The sequence below is a fragment of the Dromiciops gliroides genome, chromosome X (assembly GCF_019393635.1).
Source record: "Dromiciops gliroides isolate mDroGli1 chromosome X, mDroGli1.pri, whole genome shotgun sequence".
Classification (NCBI taxonomy): domain Eukaryota; kingdom Metazoa; phylum Chordata; class Mammalia; order Microbiotheria; family Microbiotheriidae; genus Dromiciops; species Dromiciops gliroides.
Window position 1 is genome coordinate 41,858,679 of NC_057867.1, and position 20,497 is coordinate 41,879,175.

At 38.0% G+C, this 20,497-nt stretch overlaps 1 protein-coding gene across 4 annotated transcripts in view; it reads right to left on the bottom strand.

Annotated features, from left to right (window-relative positions):
* TENM1 (teneurin transmembrane protein 1) overlaps nt 1-20,497 on the bottom strand; it is an 895,908-nt gene that overhangs the window by 209,152 nt on the left and 666,259 nt on the right. For all 4 annotated transcript variants that reach the window (XM_043974016.1, XM_043974015.1, XM_043974017.1 and 1 more), the window contains 5 exons: nt 19,826-20,025; nt 18,431-18,641; nt 10,230-10,331; nt 7,871-8,065; nt 4,563-4,763 (listed from right to left, as the gene is read on the bottom strand). In XM_043974016.1, the coding sequence (XP_043829951.1) occupies nt 4,563-4,763; nt 7,871-8,065; nt 10,230-10,331; nt 18,431-18,641; nt 19,826-20,025 (909 nt within the window). The remainder of the gene's footprint in view (nt 1-4,562; nt 4,764-7,870; nt 8,066-10,229; nt 10,332-18,430; nt 18,642-19,825; nt 20,026-20,497) is intronic.

A 20,497-nucleotide genomic window follows, 5' to 3' on the forward strand; every position in this document is an offset into this window, starting at 1 on the left:
ATATGAAGCTTCCTGTTAAAGTTTAAAGACCTTTTACTATTATGGATATGTGCGTTTGTTCAGTATTTTTAATGACCCTAAAACAAATCTCAATATTTCTTTTTTTGCAGGGCAATTGAGGGTTAAGTGACTTGCCCAAGGTCACACAGCTAGTAAGTATCAAGTGTCTGAGACCAGATTTGAACTCAGGTCCTCCTGAATCCAGGACTGGTGCTTTATCAACTGTGCCACTTAGCTGCCCCCAATCTCCATGTTTTTAATACCAGTATTCTATTGGTGAGAATATATGACTACAAATCGTGGAACAGCACAATCTCCAAAGAATCAAAATTAGCAGTCACCCAAAAAGCATGCTATGTTGCAGTTACTTACTAATAACAAATTGTGTGTAAGTTGTGCAAAAGATACCAAAGTGGTCTATGAATAAGACTGTGCTTGTCAAGTAGCAAGAACAATAGATAACTCATGGACAGCCTATATGAGTCATTGGTATCCATTCAATGTCAATTAATCGTCCCCCTCCCTAATGTTTTTTTTTCCTATTTAAAATTTGTCATTCATCTTTCAAACTTTCAGTTCCAAATCTTCCCTTTCCATTCAGTCCCTACCCTGACCAAAGTTAGATTTGGAAAAGAGATGAATAAATGGCCCTTCCTTCTTTGGAGATGGTTTCTTTCAGCAAACTGTTTTTTCCTCTTTCTTTTTTATTCTTTCTTACAAGGGATGGCTCTCCAGGTAGGAGGAGGGTAAAGGACATATGTAGAATTGAAGGCAGTAGAAAAACAAAAGATATCAGTAATTTTTTTTTAATTGAGGTGCTGTCTCATAGAATCATAGAATTGTAGAATTTCTAAGTTGAAAGGGCTTTCAGAGGCCATATTATCCAACCTTTACCTATACAAGAATGTATTCTAGAACATCTGAGCCTTTGCTTGAAAGGGTCCAATGATGGGGAAGCACTATCTTTGAAAGCTGTCTATTCTACTCCTGGAGAGGTCTAATTTTTCAAATGTGAACTTCCTAAGGGCAGGGCAGGTCCTGTTTATTTATTTATTTCTATTCTCAGTGTCCTACACATAGTAATTGCTTAATAAATGTTTTCTGAATTCAAATGGGCAAATTTCCTGTGCTAAAAGCTGCCTCTTTACAACACGCATTGCTTCTACTTTTGCCCTCTGGGGCCAAGCAGAATGGATCTAATTCCTCTTTCACAAGGCAGCCCTTCCAATATCTGAAGAAAGTTTCAATGTGCTTCCCCATACTTCTTTCCTTCAGGTTCAATCTAGACATGCACAGACCAGAATCATTTGAATGGTGTGTCCAAAGCATATTCTGGAAAATAATCTAAAACCTCCAGTTCTAGGTTCTCAGCCTAGGTATATCAGTTAACACTCTTTTCTTGAATATGCTCAATTCTAGTGATTATGTATATGTCAGAAGAATATTCCTTTGAATGACTTGGGGGGCGGTGCTGAAATACTTGTCCACAAACCATCTGAATTACACTTAGGACTAGGTTTCTTTATCAAACTGCACGGATGACCCTGCTGTTATTGCACTGTTAGAAGGAAAAACAATAAAGTGCAAGCACTGATCATTGTAAACGGCCTAATCCATTTCTGAAAACTGCAGGAAAGAGAGCTGTGTGTGATAGACAGAGAGTGCCAAATGAAAACCTTTAGACTGTCAATAATAGGAAAACAAATGATGCTTTTCCCCACATATGTCCCTTGCATTATCAAGGAAATAGTTTCCATGGCAACAAAAGAACCTCCTTCTCTAATTATCTGCTTTATTAGTGGATGCACATCATCTTCCATTAGGGAACACTTGCAAAACTTAATGAGACACTGTCATAATGAAGATATATCTATACAATGAGATTTCAAAGCTAGTGAAGACAAAACAAAAAGGTTTGATATCACTGAAGGCCATAATGGGCACCCTCAGAATGAGAACACAAATAGTGAGTATTAACATTATTTCACCATAAATCATATAGAGTAAAAGTTATAGAGCCTATAGGCCATTCCAAATCACTGTCAGTGGAGCAATATATTTAATCAGTGATCTTGGAGCTGCAAAAGACTCTTAAGAGATCATGTACTTCCCATCCCTCCTCGAGTTACAGATAAGATGTGTGATGCCCAGTAAGGCTTAGTGATTTACCCAAAGTCACTGTCCTATAAAGCAATATATTGTAGCCCCAGTGGAGTGTCTTACAGGCATAAGTCTTACAATGAGTACTTTTTGGCATGGAGATAGGCTCCATGTTGGTGGTGCCTTATGTAAGATTCAACTCCAGGCAAAATAATGTTTGCACAAGGCTTGTTATAGCTATTAGGCCAATGGAGGTTCTGTAGATCTCTTTAACTCATTAAGACACACAAAGGGTCATGAAACTGGGAAGAACAGAAAGGTTTTCTTATCCAATTCATATGACTATGAATAAAAATGTTAGTTATTTGTGTATGTCAAGAGGATAAATTGATCCAAAGTTTTAAGAGGATAAGGGTTTGGAAACTGTACATGGTAAGAGACCTTAGGCAAATCTAGTAACCTCTCTATGTCTCAGTTTCCTCAGTTTCTGAATGAGGGTTAGATTTGATCATGATGACACTAATTCATATTTTAAAAAGCACTTTAGATTAATATGACAATTCAGAGTTTATAAAAGTGATTTATTCACGATAATTCAGTGAAATTGGTGGTACAAGTATTCTGTTCCTATTTTCAAGATAAGAAAGGTGATCTAGCTTCCTACTATTTATAAAATGCAATGATTCTTCCTCCTCCTTCCTTGCCTTTTCTCTCCTTCCACTTCCCTGGTATTGAAGAAACATTCCTACTTTGGGAGAAGAGGAGGTGGCCAATCACATCACCATTGTCCTCCATAGAAAACTGGAAGGATATGCCTCTTGTGGAGGCTCTTGAGTTAGTTTTATCTTATTTATATCTAAGTACACTGTATCTAACTTGGTTCTCTCATATATGAACATTCATGGTAAGAATTTGAAAAAAGTTAACCTGGAAGATAACTGTCAATATCTTTTGCACAGGAAGAGAAGGTGGAAAATTTCTATGAAGGCCCACCAAAATCAATCAATATATGTTTGGTTTGAATACATGGTGATTTTAATGGAAAGATGGCCATAGGAAAAGATGATGAAAAAATTAGAAATTACATTTTAGGACTAAGCAATATCAAAAAATCAGAAAGGGAGAAGACATGATGTACAATTGTGTGAACATGATCTTTATTCATTTAAATATACTGTTGACACTAAAAAATGAGAAAGGGATAAAAGAGGGGACATCTATACTGACTATGACCGTTTCCTAGGGAATTTTAATGCATAAATATCAGTGCCACAATATGGAGACAAAAGAGCCTATATATATGCATACATACATACATATGTATATAAACTCATCCAGTACTTACTCTACCTCTCTGCCAAACAGAAGATCCAGTGCTTCTGAGATATGACAACTCAAGATAATACTGATTTCAAATATAAAATTATTTACCACATCTTACAACTGAGTATGATGGAAGATTATAAAAAGTATCCTCTCACAAAACAATGGAAAATAGTAGAGGGAAAAGCAAATTTATAGAAAGCTTGGAAAAACATTCAATTAAACTTCATCATCCTCTGGATATTTAAGGATGGAAGTGTAAAGGGGATAAACAGACAAACGTGAAAAAGAGTTCTCAAGTTCTCTCCATCAATCAGAATGTAGTTAGCACATTTAGACCCTGATATCAATGCATCAATAATGTTGCATGACCTACTAGAAATGGACCCAAAGAAAACAGTTGAGAAGAGCATTTGAAGTATACCAAGTATACTGAGAGGAAGACCACACTGGAGTTAACACAATTTGGAATTCTCACAGTATATGAAGAGAGAGGAGGGTTTCCCAATCGCTTGGGGGAAAAAACAAACCTCACAGATCATGTTGTTACCAAAACAAGGTGTTCTTGAAAATATAAATATAAACCCACATGTCTGCTTCTCCATCTCTAGGAAATCTTTCTGAGAGTAAGCTATATGTTTATTGAGGGTATCTTTCATGAAGGCTGGAGAAAGACACAAGAAAGCTCTGGTAAACATTCTTCAGGAGACCATACCTTTCAAGTTAGAAAGGCCGTGTGGAGAATACAAAATCCCACTGTTTGCTGTATGTTGGCTATTAACAAGGTCCCTCCTATGGATATGTAAGACTCTTACAAGATTCCTTGAAGGAAAAAACAAGAGTAGAGACCTATTTGGTGACCCCCTGATTATTAGTACCTGCTCAAAGGTACTAATTTTTTAAATTAATAATTAATAATTTTTTAATTTTAGTTGAAGCTGTGGGAGATGACTAGGGTCTATCAGAGAGAATATAGCGGAGAAGAGAGTGCAATGAAAACTATCCCATAAAATACAGGCACTGGCATATTATAAAGGCTAATGCAACAACATACCAGTCCGCATACCACATTCACTTGGAGAAATCCCTGCCTTACAGAACAATTGGACACAGGGTGTGGGAAAAGAATGAAGAGGTACCTGTTGAGCAGTCGGACCCTGTCCACTTGGGTTCACAGCTGCAGACTCCAGCATCCAAAAGGAAAGTTCCATGTCCTGAACATTGCTCTTGACATACAGGAAGAGGAGTTTCACAGTTGACTCCTCCCCAGCCGGTGGAGCAGTGGCATTCTCCTTTGACACAGATGCCATGGCTGGAACACATTGGATCCAGGCAGTCCTCTGAAGGACAGAAGAGAAAGGGAAAAGAAGAGCAGCTGTGGCCAGTCTAGCTAAGGAAGAGTAAATCGACACACCCACCTTGATTTGCTAATATTATAACAAGAATGTCCTTTCAATTAGGCAATACAATGAATGATTCATGCAAACACTGTGTTCAAATTGGTCAGATTATTAACACTCAAAAAGCTGGTAGAGTGTCAGAAAGGCTGCAACCTAAATGGAGAAGAGGAGGAAACCACACATATGCTGTGTGAAATTGTGAAGAGCTGTGGGACAAGTTACCCGTGCACAAACGGGTGGCTGTCACAGTCACTTTTAAATGTGAATGCCCCAGTTTTACACAAAGAGCTGAAGGGCTTCTGAGAAATCATTGCCTTAACCTTTCTTACACTAGAATCATAGCTCCAAGAAGGAAGGAAAAAGGCTTCTGTTTGACACATGTAAATATGTATTAAAAGAAATTACGACTCCTCAGTAGTGCCTGAGATAGCTCTGCTCTTACACGAATATGCACAACTGCAGTGGTTCCATTTGAAACTCATTTACTTTTGAGGAGACTCTCACCCAGTCCTGCATTCCCAAACTCAAACCTTTTCCATTCCATGGTCATGTTACCTGTAGGAGGGCACAGTGTTTTCGTTGTCTCAGTGTACATCACAGGCACAAATTCCATTTGCTCCAGGTCCTCCAAGTCTTGGGGATTTTGTGGCACCTTCTACTATATTACGTGCATCACTTTTAGCTGGGAAGTTCCCATGCTTGCCTTGGGGATATAAATTGCTTTGTGCTCTCATTATGGGTTACCATTCCATATAGAAAGGGTGATTCCCACGTTTATCATTTATGGTCATTAATCTAACCCACTAGTTAGGTAGTCTATGTCTGGAGGGGTGATTTTTCCAGAGATGATAATCAATTTGAACATTTCATGCTCAATTCTCCTTATGACCAGTGGAAGATATGTGCATAGGACCTGGTCAAGGTCAGTGCAGTTAGGTATACAGTCTGGGGTTATGGAGTACAACAAAATCTAACTGGCCTACTTAGGTACCAAACCCTGACCCTAGTTAGTTTCATAAACATCGCAGTCTATCTACTGAGCTAATCAGGAAATAACTCCCAGGGGCCACACCTGATTTGTGTTCAGTAATTTAACAGTCACAACAACTTAGGGGCTGAAAGCTCAGCTCGATTAGAGGTGGCCATGACTATTATTCAACAGGAATCATTTGGCCCATTAATCTGCAACATATAATATGGTTATGAACTCCTCTCATTTTGCCTGGGCAATTCTGTACTCACAAGATGCCAAATTGTATGAAATAAACAGGAGAAGAGCACTTTGAATTAGTGACAAGTCTGACCTAGAGGATATTCTAAAAGAGAAAAACAATTTTATTGCTTTCAAGTACACACAAGAACTTGAACTTAGCTAAGGTATTGTTTTGCCTAGCCAAGATCCTTCCAGGCCCTGCTTTTAATCAATAGATGTGATTGATAGAGTTGGTGTTATAGCTGGTGGGAATGATACTTATATGTGTTTCTATTGTGTTTTAAAATTTTGTAACCTTGACCATGTTCAATGCTCCTCCTATAATCTTGCATATACCATTAATTTTCTTACCAAACTCTTATTTTGTGTAGATAATAAAAGAGTAAACTGGAGCCTAGCCCCTGGTTCAAATGATAAGAAGTTCCAAATTGATGAAGCTTTATTGTAAGATATGCTTAAATATATCCTCTCCTGGTGTCATTATAGAAATCCCAACCCCATTTGGGGACATACACACAGATGGATGTGCATCCATGTGCACGCAGCAACTGGATTCAACTTTTAACTGAATGAATCTGAATGTATGACAAGCAAATTTTATAGGATAATCAATGAAGTGCTGGAGGGGCCCTTCAGAGGTCTTCTACTTTAACACTCTGATTCTGTAGAAGAGGAAAATGAGTAGCTTGCCCAGGGTCACACAGCTAACAAGTGACAGGGCCAGGATGGGACTTTGGGACTTCTGAGCCCAAATCCATAGTTTTTTTTCAGGTTCATCCTCAGCAGCACTGCTTCCTTTCCTAAGTCCACTGCTATAGGGCACAGACTATCTCCATATCCCAATTCCACCACTGTTAATGGCTGGTGAGTGGGTCAAGTCTTCCTTGCCCCTGGAGGGGAATGCGATTAAACCCCTTTCTGCTGTGTTATAGTCTTAATGAGATCTCCTCAAAAAGCAATTATAGCACATTTTAGGCAGCCTCTTTTCTGAACTACAGTTGTGATGAGACAATCTCCCATGGCCATGGTTTAATATTATTTCTGAAATTGGTCATTTCTGAGAAATATGGCATGGAAAAAAGGTCCAATTACTTGCAAACATTATTTTCTAGTGTGTTTTCCTTAAATGACAAAATAAATGAAATTTCAAAATGTTTTTTAAAGAAAGATCCCAAGGGGCAAATTGTAGCCTAGAGTTTTTGTCTTAACCTCCTAAAGAGGTAAACTTGAGTCTGTAGACATGGAGGTCAATTTGTAGCACAAGGTGTGTAAAAGTGAGCCTCAGTTCCTTCCTAAAAGAACATTCTGTGCACTGATCCAAAATTGGCCACACTGTTATTTTGATCCTAGTATCTTTTTTTAGAGGGATGCATATAGACCTTCGGTTTCACCATTTTAGGAAATTCCCTTCATCTACATAGACTGGCTACTCCTGTGTAATTTGGTGAGTTACAGCACTGCCCACAGCAGGTCTCAGAACTGAAGTGACTCATCTAGGGTCATACAGGTGAGTTGTGGGCGATGAGGCGGAGTCCCTACCCCAGGCTTTTCTTTATTCTATAGGAATATATGTGAGACCATGGTCTGTAATTCAAATTAAGAAGAGTATTGAAAATGGGAGGGGGGAGAAGGCCAATATAAATGGCTAAGGAGCTATATACAATATGCATTCTGTTTTATAAAGAATGGAAGTTAAAAAGGAGAATGAAGTTTTCCTCCTCCCCCTCCCCCCCATAATCCTGAGAGACATTTGCTCGATTATGGCTCACAAAACTACCTAAGGCTTTCAGGAAGGGTATAAAATCGAAGCAAGAGAACAAGAGAGGGCTCTGACCTTCTTCGCAGACTTCGCCTTTGTATCCTGGCATGCAAATGCAAACTCCCATGATGCAGGTACCATGGCCAAAGCATGTTGGGTCAATGCATTGTTCCTCAGGAACATCACACTCTGGCCCTTTCCATCCATTCCGACAGACACAGTGTCCTTTCTCGTACTCTCCATTTCCACCACATAGCACAGGGCACGAATCTGAAGGTTAGCAAATGGACTGGTAATGTTCTCATAATGCTTTCAAATCCTCCAAAGAGCAAATTAATATTGATTCTAGTATAATATTTCAGGCAAAAATGGGTCCTATTTATGGCTTGCATTTCCTTAAATAGAAACACGTTGATGATTACAAATACTGTAGTTATTTCCTTTTAGGAGGAATTGCATTGGATATTTAAGTTGTAAAGAAATCTCTCTAATCATAACTTTTGTCTCCTATATATTAATAGTTTTGAAACAATTATATTTTTTTCCTGGATCAGTTCATTACATAAATTCTAATCTGTCTCCCTGCTTCCACTGCAGGTTGGTCTTGCTTTTGAACAACTTGATTATACAAAAATGAAAATTCACAAAATAGTTTACATTGTGACATAAGTTAATTAGATGGTTGATCAATAATAATATCTTTCAGTTTGCAAAATTCTCTCTTCTATATTATCTCTGCAATCTTCTACTACTACTATGACTACTACAACCACCACCACTACTACTACTACTACTAGTTAACATTTTATAGCACTTTAAGGTTTACCAAGTGCTATACATGTATTAGGCATTTGATCCTCAAAACAACCTTTCTTGACAGGTAGGAACTCTTATACCCTCAATTTTTACAGATAAGGACATTGAAGCTAAGGAAGGTCAGGTGACTTGCCCAGGGTCACAGAGCTACTAAGTGTCTAAGGAAGGATTTGAACATAAGTCTTCCTAATTCCAAATCCAGCTAAAATTGGTTAGGTGGGGTTTTCTCATATGTAAAATGGGGATGATAACAGCACCAACTTCATAGAATTGTGGGGATCAAATGAGATAACATATTAAAATTACTTTGCACACCTGATAGCTATGTAAATGTTAGCTATCATTATTTATTATACCTTCACCTTATACTTGTAAAAAGTATATTTATAGATTATTACTTAGTTGACCAAAAAGTAGTGAGTTAGGCATGGATGGAGGAGAGGGCAGAAGAAGCAGAAATCCAAAGCTGAAGGGTTAGATGCCCTGCATGGATTAATTAGGATATCCCAAAAGTCAAGAGAAAGAACCCTGAAAATAATGCTATATGCCTGAAAAAACCATGTTTTTGATTTATGTATAGTTTTTCAAAAGTACATTTAGAACTAGCCTTGGGTTAAAATATAAAGTAGGTGAAATTCGTTTTCATTGTCTTCAACATCCCCCAAGTCCTTCCACTGCTTTCCTCCCTAGCATCCCTATTCATTTTACAACTTCCCCAACCCTGTCCCCATCTTTTCCTCCTCCATCAAAATCTGCTCTGGAGAAAACAGCTCATCAATTCATTGCTATTAAGGTATAAAGACCTATACAGAGGATTTCAGATTTGATCTTGGAAGAAACCCCAGAGGTCATTTACTCTTACCCCTTTTATTTTATTGATGAACGAACTGAGACAGAGAACAGTTAAATGACTTGTCCAGAGTTACACAATTAGGAAATATCCGTGGAAGGACTGGAGTGCAGCGTTTTATCCATTATTCCATACTGCCTTCTGGGAACATGAGCCATAGGTTGTCACTCTCAGGGACATTAGCCTTTCAGTGGACACAGAGCCCTTGTCTCACTTAAACCAGCAGGTCTCCAAACAAGGGCTCTCCAATAGGCTGTTAGTGTGTTACTCTAATCTTAAGGAGAATGCCAACACACTGAGAGAAGGGCTGTGGTGGCAGTAGCCATTACACTTCTACCTCAATAGCTACCTTTCGGGATTACTGGGAGGACCAAAACAAAAGATACTATCTGTAAAACACGCAGCACAGTGCCTACCACATAGTAGGTGCTTAATAAATGCTTATTCTTTTCCTTTCCACTTCTTCCTTGTGTTCTGTCTTAAGGAATCAGGAGAGGAGCAGAGTGGTTTCCCTTCACCAGCCCCTCATTCAATGGGTTGGGGATCCCTGGTTTATTACAAAGTCATTAAACTCCAACTGTGAAATTTCAGGTGTCAGCAGGTTCAGTGGTGAAAGGGGGGAGTCTATCTATAAGTAGCTAGCTACTTATAAAGCCTCCTTACAAGGCCAGCCCTGAGCAAATTTATTATATAAATTAGCTATGTTTGCATTCTCCAATAATGTTTATTTCTTCACAGTCCAACAGAACACAGTGTAGCATTCATTACCTCTTGCGCAGTCAGGGCCAAGGAATCCTGGGAAACAGTGACAGTGGCCAGAGATACACTCCCCATTTCCATTGCAATTTGTAGAGCAGTCATCCATTATTTCTGTACAGAGAAAGAACAATAAACCTGAGGACCCTTTTATGATGTGTTCAGTAATTGTGTTTTTCAATTCACACCCAGTGTATAGCATGCATGAATCCAACCTTGCCCTGTAGGCCTTCTGTGATTTGATCTCTCCTAGGACACTAGCTCTAGAGCTGAGAGGGACTTCAGGGGCCATCTGGTCCAACCCCCTCATCATACAGTGGAGGAACCTGATGTCCAAGGGTGGGAAAGGCAGTGGCCCAAGGTCACCCAGGTAGGAAGTGGTCAAGTTAGGTTGTAGGTCTTCTCTTCCAGGAAAGACCAGGCATCTCTCAAAAACAAAATAGGCTCCAAGATGGATCCTAAAAGACAGATTCTTTCGTCTATTTTCACTTTGAGATAAAGGGAAATAAAGTTTATTTTATTCTAACTTTAAATATCACAGTCGGTATTCCAATGTCATTAATAAGTGACAATGGAAGGCTTTTAAGGTAAGTGTTCATGTGAAATTCACCACCGCTGAAACCATTAGAACTGAAGTATTTTGTTGGGAAATGTTCTCATTACTGTAAATGCTTATTCATGCTATGCCACTGATTTCCTTTAAATCAGTTCATTGAGAAACAGGTTTTTGTGGAGTTGAGTTCTGTCAGACATAAGATACACAGTGCCAGAAATTCTATTGTATCATGTAAATAGTCTGAAGGACAAGAGACAAAGTTCCATTTAAGAACACAAAAAATTCAGTTCAATTTGACATTTATTAAATGCTTACTATATTCAGGACACTGACCACATGACCAGGGATAGACATTCTACAAAGGGCCTGTGATTTCACCAGGGTATGGAACTTTCAACTACAATTTAGTATGGACATATCAAGAAAATGCACAAGGCACAGAGGGGTTAAGAAAATTGCTCAGGCTCACAAAGCCCACAGTGTATCAGAGGTGTGATATGAATTCAGGTCTGACTTTCCTCCCAAATCTCTTCATGATACTATCCACACAAAGATGAAATAAGGCACAGAACTTGCCCTCGTGGAGTTTATAGTCAAAGAGAGACATAAGGTATGTACACAAGTAACTATGAGACAAGGAAGAGTGAAGGAGAAAAAGTTCTCTGTGTCTTGGCAGTCATCCTGTTTCTGTTTCTGGAAATGGCTCCAATGAAGTCTATGGTTGGCAGTTTAACTTTCATATAGCAACATCAGAATTGGCTGATACTCTTAGAACACTAGACTTACAATGAGTAAGATCTGAGTTCAAATCCTGATTCTGATACTTATTCATTGGTAAGTCACTTAACCTCTCTTAGCCTCAGTTTACTTATTTATAAAACAGGGACAATGATAATAACAACCTCACAAGATCATTGTGAGAATCAAGAGAATATATATATATATATATATATATATATATATATATATATATATATATATTAGTCCTTTGTAAAGCTTAAACACTATATAAATGTAAGCTATTATTATTTCATTTTGGTGGGTCATATTCTTTTCTTTCTACTTTTCTAGAAACTCTTTCCACCTTCAGCCCAGTCAAAGGATTTTGAGTAATGACTTCCCCATTTCAAACATCAGTTACAGAAAGTTTTAGGTCTCTGCCTCATCTAAAGTATACTGTAGTTCTTGTTTAATCTGAGCTATTGTTTTCTACTGTTTCTTATGTGGCATATTCAAATGCTCTACCAACTCTAGTCTTAGCATCTAAGGCACTGGTCCTGAGCAGTTTTAAAGTATATCCAGTCAAAGCAGAACACTTCTCTCTCTGTCTCTGTCTCTGTCTCTGTCTCTGTCTCTGTCTCTGTCTCTGTCTCTGTCTCTGTCTCTGTCTCTGTCTCTCTCTCTCACACACACACACACACACACACACACACACACACAGAGGGTAATTAGGAAGTGACAATGAGGGACTAGAAGATAGTGATCTAGCCTTGGGTGGGGGAGGGGAAGAGGAAGAAAGTTGATGGCTTTTTGGTGACCACAGTAGTCAGTAAGAATGGAAAGGAATAAATAAACCATGAGGTGGAGGCAAAGTACTTGTCTTCCCGACCCCTACACCAATACATGCACAGAGATTTTCCTTTCCATGTTTATGATTATGTTCTCTGACCCAGGAGTTGGATAATTGGCTTGGATAATAGTCACATGACACTCAGTGAAGTACATCTGTGTTGGCAGGAATGCAATTCATGGCAAAGAGCCAACAACTGTAAAAGTCATTAAAATTAGTTATTTTGGGAAGACCATTATTTTTCTTAAGAGGCAGTCATGAAAAGGCAGAAAAACTGTCTTTTGGCAAAGGGATACTGATTTTTTTTCTGTCACAGATGGAATAGCAATTTCTTGCTATAATTCCTCCTCACATCTCTGAGCTATAAAACTGTGTCTTATACCAAGTGGTAGTGACAGTTCTCATATCCACATTTAAATTTTGCTCCTATGGATGTTTAATAGGAGCCCAGGAAGGCCAGTTTTAGGGGTAAATATAGTTTAATTTCACCTGAGCCCTTATTGACAATTTCATGGGAAGTGGCCTTATAGGGATGTGGTTATTCTGAGGGGGGAGAATGTTAGTAAATTGTGCTTTCAAAATTAATAAAAATCTCTACATTTTATTGACTTATCTAAGAGTTGTCTCTGGACTCAGTGGTGAGCAAAGCACTAGCAATGCAAACAAGAAGAGAAGCCAATATGGAATGCACTGGAAGCTGCCACCTGCACTGGGCATCAAAGAAACCTTGGCAGTGCCCAGACACTCCAGGGAATCCACAAAGAGTAGCTGATGAAAAATGTTCTTGTTTCCTTTTTCTCTTTTCCTAGAGCAGGCTTCAGCTTCCAGCTTTTCTCATTTTAATTGAGAACTACTTCCTAAAGTCAAGTAAATCAAGAAATTTGATTTTTAAGGTTAATAACATATGGGTCAAGCACAGGAAAATGTTTACTGCTGTCACCATACACACTGATAAGATTTCCTCCTGGCAGTACACTTTCTGGCTAAAGAAGTATGAATGACAGGGAGAGAGAAAGGAGAGAAATAGGGAGAGAGAAAAAGAGAGGGGAGAGGAGATGCAGAAGAGAAGAGAATGAATGAATGAATGAACGAACGAATGAATGTGAGGGCACTAGGTAGACTTTGAGGCAGTGGGGGGAAGAGTGCTGAGAAATGAGACTAGGTATAGACAACAAACTATGCCCAAGGATATTCCTGATTTGCCTGTCTCTTCCATTAATACAGCTATAGCTCAAGGGACAAATAAATTGGGTCTAATATGTTTTGGATGTCTTCAAGATTTATCATCATGAGTTCTAGCTTACTTTGACTAGGATGCTATTTATAAAAGAAAGTTAGTTACCCGTAGAAGGGTTGGGTAAGGAGCAGTTATTAAGCATGTGATTACTTAATTATATCTTCATCTTCTTTTTTTCTCCCCCATGGCAATGAGGGTTAAGTGACTTGCCCAGGGTCATACAGCTAGTAAGTGTCAAGGGTCTGAGACCAGATTTGAACTCAGGCCCTCCTGAATCGAGGCCCGGTGCTTTATCTACTGTACCACCTAGCTGCCCCTCTTTTGGAATTAGTGTAGTTTATTAAAAATGTTCTGAAAGCTCTATTTTGTATCCAATTATCACCCTCATCCCAACTACCTAAACATTTATTCTGTAAACTTAGAGTTTATAGAAAACACCTAGTTTTGTAACTTTTTTCTCTTTTGAAATCCATTCAAAATGGCAAAAGACACGCCTATTTGGAAATTTTTATCAGATGCATTTTATTTTATGTATTGAGCCTAAACTGTATCTTGATACTTTTTAGTATTATACCAAAATGGGTAAAAATTCTTCCATCCTCTAGTAAATATGTACCGACTTTGTTTCCAGTTTCATGGTACTACAAAAAGGACTATTAGAAGTGCTTTGGCACAGATAGGAACTTTTTTATCCATCATTCACCTCTTTGATGCATATTCTCAGTAGTGAGATCACTGAGTAATAAGAGCTTAATATCGCTGTTTCAGCATAGTTCTAAAGTGTTTTCCAGAATGGCTGGATCAAGTCACAGCTCCACCAATAGTTCTTTAATGTGCCTCTATTCCCGTAGTCTCTGCAGCAATGACTATTTCAGGCTTTTGTCATCTCTGTTGAATTGCTAGGTATGGTAGAAGCAATATCTCAACCCCCATACAAGTTAGGATAGGTTTTACTTTAAAGGTATTGTGTCCTTCCTTGAGATATGTTGACCCAAGAAACTAAGAGCTCAGGCTATTAATCACTTCCTAGTTGCCCAAATACAAAGAAGGCAGGAGGAACTCCAGGGGCCATCTGATGCTTGACTAGTAGATCATTATGGGTAATTCAGGCCAGGGAGCTTCATTTAGCTAAATCAACCTGAGGCATCTGCAAAGTCTATCCTTGTTGAATATCCCCTTTTCTTGTTATGGAGAAGTAAATTTCTTTTTGTTAAGTGTTGAATGATCTATAAGTACCTCATTTTGTGCCAGTATCAACTTTATAAAAGAATTGGCCTGAATCAGGCCCAGCTAACAACACTGGGTGTGAGGTCAATCCTCAGAGTTATTTTAGTTATTTGCAATTCTCTGATTATTAGCAATTTGGAGCTTTTTAAAACATATTGGTAGTTTGTAAGTTTTCTTTTGAAAAAAGTTTGATAGCCTTTGACCACATATATATTATGGAAAAGTTAGTTTCAACCCTCTAAATAGCTTGGATATGAGACTTACATTAGAGAAATTTGACGAAAAGGGCTTTATCCTCATTCAAGAGAGCTTTTTTAGTTCAACAAAATATATATTTTACATAAATAAAAAGTCTGTTTTGTCTTTTGTGATCTCTTCTCTTCATTATTTCATTTTGAATTGTTCTCCAAGCCATAGAACTGAAAGATGTCCCTTTCTGTTTACTACTTTTTCTTTTATGACACAGCTTTTTACATTAAAGGTTTATCCATTTGGAAATTATTTTGGTATATACTGCAAGATGTTGGTCTAAATCTAATTTCTGCCCAAGTGTCTTATAATTTTCCAACAGACCTTGTTGAAAATGGGGTGTTTTTCTAATTAATTTTTGTTCCTGGGGTTATCAACCACTGTGCTACCATATTAATTACCTTTGGGCTTGGCTAGTTACACACACCATCTCTTTTGGTTTCTTTTAGAGACTAACTTTCCATACAGACTAAATCCTTGGTCTCAGTTAACTTTCAATGGAAGAACTACTAATATAAATCTATTACCTTAGATAAATGATATGAGAAGATTTACTTGAATTATATATATATATATATATATATATATTCATAAGTTTCTTATTTATTTTTTGTGGGGCAATGAGGGTTAAGTGACTTGCCCAGGGTCACACAGCTAGTGTCAAATGTCTGAGGCTGGATTTGAACTCCTAAATCCAGGGCCAGTGCTTTATCTACTGCACCACCTAGCTGCCCCCTCTTCATTAAATTCTAAAGTATTTATAGTCTCTTCCACATCTCCCCAAATAATATTTAAGTGCTGAACACATTCATGTTCATCTTTCAAAGTTCTCAATCATTTCTCATTTTTACATAAATGTGTTCATCTAGCCTGATCCTACTGAGGTAGAGTGGCCCATTTAAAGTCTTGCTGGTCCATGTTGTCTATCATATTTCAAATTCTGAATATATTTGTTTCAACAATAGTTAAGAGGGGCTGGATTTGGATTATATTTTAAAGGATAGGAAGCAAAGTGAATATCAATATAGGAATCATGTCCAAATTAGCTGTCTGTGACCACCAAGAGGATAATAATATGGAAAATAAATAGGGAATAATTAAGGACTAAACAATTTGTACTGTTAATTCACTGATATAGGCAACTCTCTGGATTGGAACTTTGCTCTATCAAGGCAGATCAGTGATATTCTGAAATTTGTATTCTCAGAGATTGGCTTGAGACAGAGAGGTAAAACAATTTGTACAGGGTCACAAAGCCACCATATGTGTTACAGAATGAATGGGAATCCAAGTCTTCTTAACCCTGAGGTTGACTCTTTTTCCACTATGCCAAGCTGCTTATGAAATTCATATACTCCTTCTGTTTGATTTTAATTCTGCAGTTGAATGCATGTGCTTACTCCTTTGAAAGAAAATCCCAGTGATTTGTAATATAAAGTCACAATTTTTCTAATCAGAGAAGGTGATAGATCTTAGGTGGGCAGAGAAAAAAACAAATGTACTATATCTGAGACACTGGGCTCTCCAAATAGAAAGCAAGAGCTAGAGGACACTCACAGATTTTTTAGGCTGTGGTTGTGTTGCAGTAATGTACAAGTCAAGTATGGGAAAAAGGTGGGAGTATGGAAGAGGGAAGTGACAAAGGAGAGCAATATAACTTCACCAATACTTTCGTGTTTTCCCATTTCTCTGATTTCCTAGGAGAAACCCAGGTCTCTCATCATGTGTTTGCATGATCGAACAGGAATAGCATTAGAGCCTCTTCCACTGGGAACTTCTCTACTGAGTCCAGGAAGATGACAGAACAGAGCAAAAAAATTTCAAATATTCTTTTTTCTTGTCTTCTAATTTAGCAAACAAGTATTTGTCTTTCAAAGATGTGAGATCAGTGGAGTTTTCCTCTAGGAAAAAAATTTATTAGTACATTTTTATTGCTTTTCTTATTACTTTCTGGGTAACTTTGATAATGTGATGGCTAAAATGCCATTTTTTCCTGGTTCAAGTTGTTCAGTATTATGGAAAAAATAGAATAGAATCATTAGGAAAAGCAGATGGTCTAGCCATTCACAGTTAACCCAGTTTGATAAACATCTGGTTGAATGAGCTAAAGAAAGGATAAAGTAGTGCTAAGAGTCATAGAGTAAACAAGACAGCTATTTTCCCTCATTTTAAAAGACTGGTGTTTCAAGACAATTAATATAATAAAACAATGTGAGTTCTTTATCTTAAGTTTGTAAGGAGCTCTTTTTTATTCCCATAGAGGGTCACAGAAAATGAATTCGCTGAAAAAATAACTAGTGTGACATCAGTAAGTCGGGTGACACACCTGAGTATATGAAGTTGCTATATGTTGAATTTAATTTTAGTCTGTTTTCTTTTACAACATGAGTAATATAGAAATATGTTTGGCATAATCACACGTGTATAACATATCAAATGGCTTGCCTTCTCAATGAGGGGGGTAGGGAGGGAGGGAGAGAATATGGAACTTAATTTTAAAAATGAATGATAAAAAACTTTTTATATGTAATAGGGCAAAAATAAAACATTAAATTAAAATAGTAAAGCAATTCAAGTGTTTGTTAAAGCACATGCTAGGCACTGTACTAAGCACTTGGGATACAAAGAAATAAAATCTTTAGTTTCAGGGAGTTTATATTCTACTGGGGTGAGGGAAAATATGACATATGAACAGAAAAGAGAATGTGAAACACACATATATGAACAAAACAAAAGAATTTTAAGAAGGGGCAGTCATTAATAACTGGGGTTGGGGGTGGAGATAGGGGGAGAGTAGGAAAAGACTCATGTAGGAGGTAGCTCTTGAGGTGAGCCTTCAGTGGAAATAGGAATGTCAAGAAGTAAGGTGGAAGGGGCATTCCAGGCATAGGGATGTAATGTCGTATATGGGTAATAACAAATTGGTCAATGTATTTAGAATAGAGACTATAAAGAGGAGTAATGTGACATTGCTATATAAAGATATTTTTGTAGCCATATTATAAAGGGCTTTAAATGACAGATGAGTGTGTATTTTATCCAAGAGGAAGTAGGGAGCCACTGTAGCTTCTTGAGCAGGGTAGTAGCAACGTCAAATTTAAATTTTAGGACCTCATTCATTAGTACAGCTCCACAATCAATATTTTCCAGTTAGTCATTCCTACTGGAAGTCTCCAAAAATCGATGCACGATGAGTGTTTCTAAAGAATAGTAAATACAATAAAGGTCTCTCAAATTTGATCCATTCTGATTTCAAGGCAGAATGACTATTGCATATAAATGGCATGAATATATGATATGATATGATATAATGACTTTCTAGAACCTTTATGTGCATCTTTATATCTATATATACTTGTGTGTATATATCTTACCAATTGCTGTAGTTAATACAAACACTTGCTCCATCTTTTTTCCATCATTGTAGAAGGCTAGGTACCAAGCCCCTTGGTCCATGTACTCGATGAAACCTGTCTCTTGCAGGGAGGTTAAGATCAGGTTCCTTGGACTATGCTGTATATCCTCAGAGTTCTTGGGATCCTGTTTCTGGAGCTGCTTTCCATCCATCAGTTTTACAAAATCAAACTGCAAAGGCAATGGAAAGATTAATGAAGCACTAAAAATGTTTCAGAATGAAAAAAACCAAACTGATTTCAATATCAATAATGATACCCAGATTTCCTATTTTGTGCTCATTTGCTCTAGAGGAAGCAGAATGGAGAAGTAGGCTAAGCTCTGGCCTGGGAGCCAGGCAAATGGGGTCAAGTCCTGCCTCCAACCCTGAGCAGTCACTCCCCTTCTGAGCAGCACCCCAGGCAACTCTTTAGGACTTAAAGTTACAGAAGAGGTACCAACTTGCATTGGGAGAGAGAGGGCCCTCAGCAGAAGTTTCCTATACTAATGGAATCACAAGTCTGGTTAAAAAAGTTCTGCTTTATCAGGGGAGCTTAGACTATTAGACTTTTAGCCCAACCCTGTTGTTTGACAGATGAAGCAACTGAGAATCAGAGAGGGGGGGTAGACTCAGTGGCAGGTGTTCAAGTTATTTCATGCCAATAAGGCATGAAATACAGATGTTTCACTTGAGCCCGATTTCGAGGCCCTTCCTGGTCTGACTTGGGGAACACAGCCTTACTTAACAGAGTAGATCTCTGGGAGATCTACTGTGAAGAAAAAAACATCCAGTATGGTGATCAGTTCAAGCACTAGCTTCCTCATTCTCCCTGCCCTTCTTAGTACGGTCCTAAAGAAGGTCTAGGAAAGATGAAGGAAAAGGAGAGATATGAAGACCTTATGCTTACATGCTAAAAAAAAAATAAGGGAGTAGACAGCGGTGTAAGAAAGAACTTTTAAGCCTTGGGCAAAACCATCAGCCCACCAATTCCTGAGCCCTCTAGACACAAAAGCAGCAACAATAAGAGGCCTGTCTCTCTATGGCTTTCTAAATTAGGAGAGTTAACCAAAGATGGTGCCCTGGCGTGCCCATACTGTGCTCAGGGCCATAGCCCCAAATGCTATACTCTTGGAATTAGGGATGGAGTTCCTAGGATGGTTATCCATGCTCCTTCTTCTGAATCTGCTTGGAGAATAATGTCCATTAATTTTTTTCATTTGTGTGATAGGTGACTATTCGGAAAGTTTGTTCATGTCTACTTTTGTGTTATCTATTTCACTCTTGACTCTCAGCTACCCCATAAGCCACTTACCACGAATTGTTCATCCTGGGCTCATATAAGGCATCAAAGAAACCATCTATACTACCAAATTACCTGGGTATGGGTAGGCGGAATGTTTCTTCTTCCATAAATTCCCAACAAAGAGTCCTTGGCTAAAGAGATGTTAAATTTCAGATAGATTGGATGGTGAATCATGATCTGAAAACGCCAGAATAAACCAGGTGGGATGGTTTGCATGACTTGCGCTCCAATGTCAACTTCTCCTGTGTCTATAGCTCGTCCCTTTGGAAACACTGGTTTTAAAGAAACAACAACAAAATAAAGAGTTACATAATAAAATTACAAGAGATTCACAGAATCTTTTTTCCCCCACATGAAGCTTCATGCTTCCCCCACCTTGCACTGCCAAAGCTAATTCTATGGAAACTATTGCATTTAGAAATGTAGACCTATAGACATACATCACCTTTTCCAGGTCTGTATTCAATTTCTTTTTATGAGAGTTAGGCAGGAATCTAGCTTATTAATATATCTACTCAGATAGTAACAGCCCAAGTCTGAGAAGGTCATTCCCAGGGTCACAAAGCACATTGCCTCAAAGATTAAAACAAAAACAAAAAGTCCTTTCTTATACATTTAAAGCAGATTTACTGTGTATAATTTCTCTTCCCAATTCCATGTTGCAGAAAAGGAAAAGTCTACTCGATGTTCCTTGTATGCAAGAGTACATCATGAGTCTCTGGGCCTTTTTTCAGGCTGTTCTCA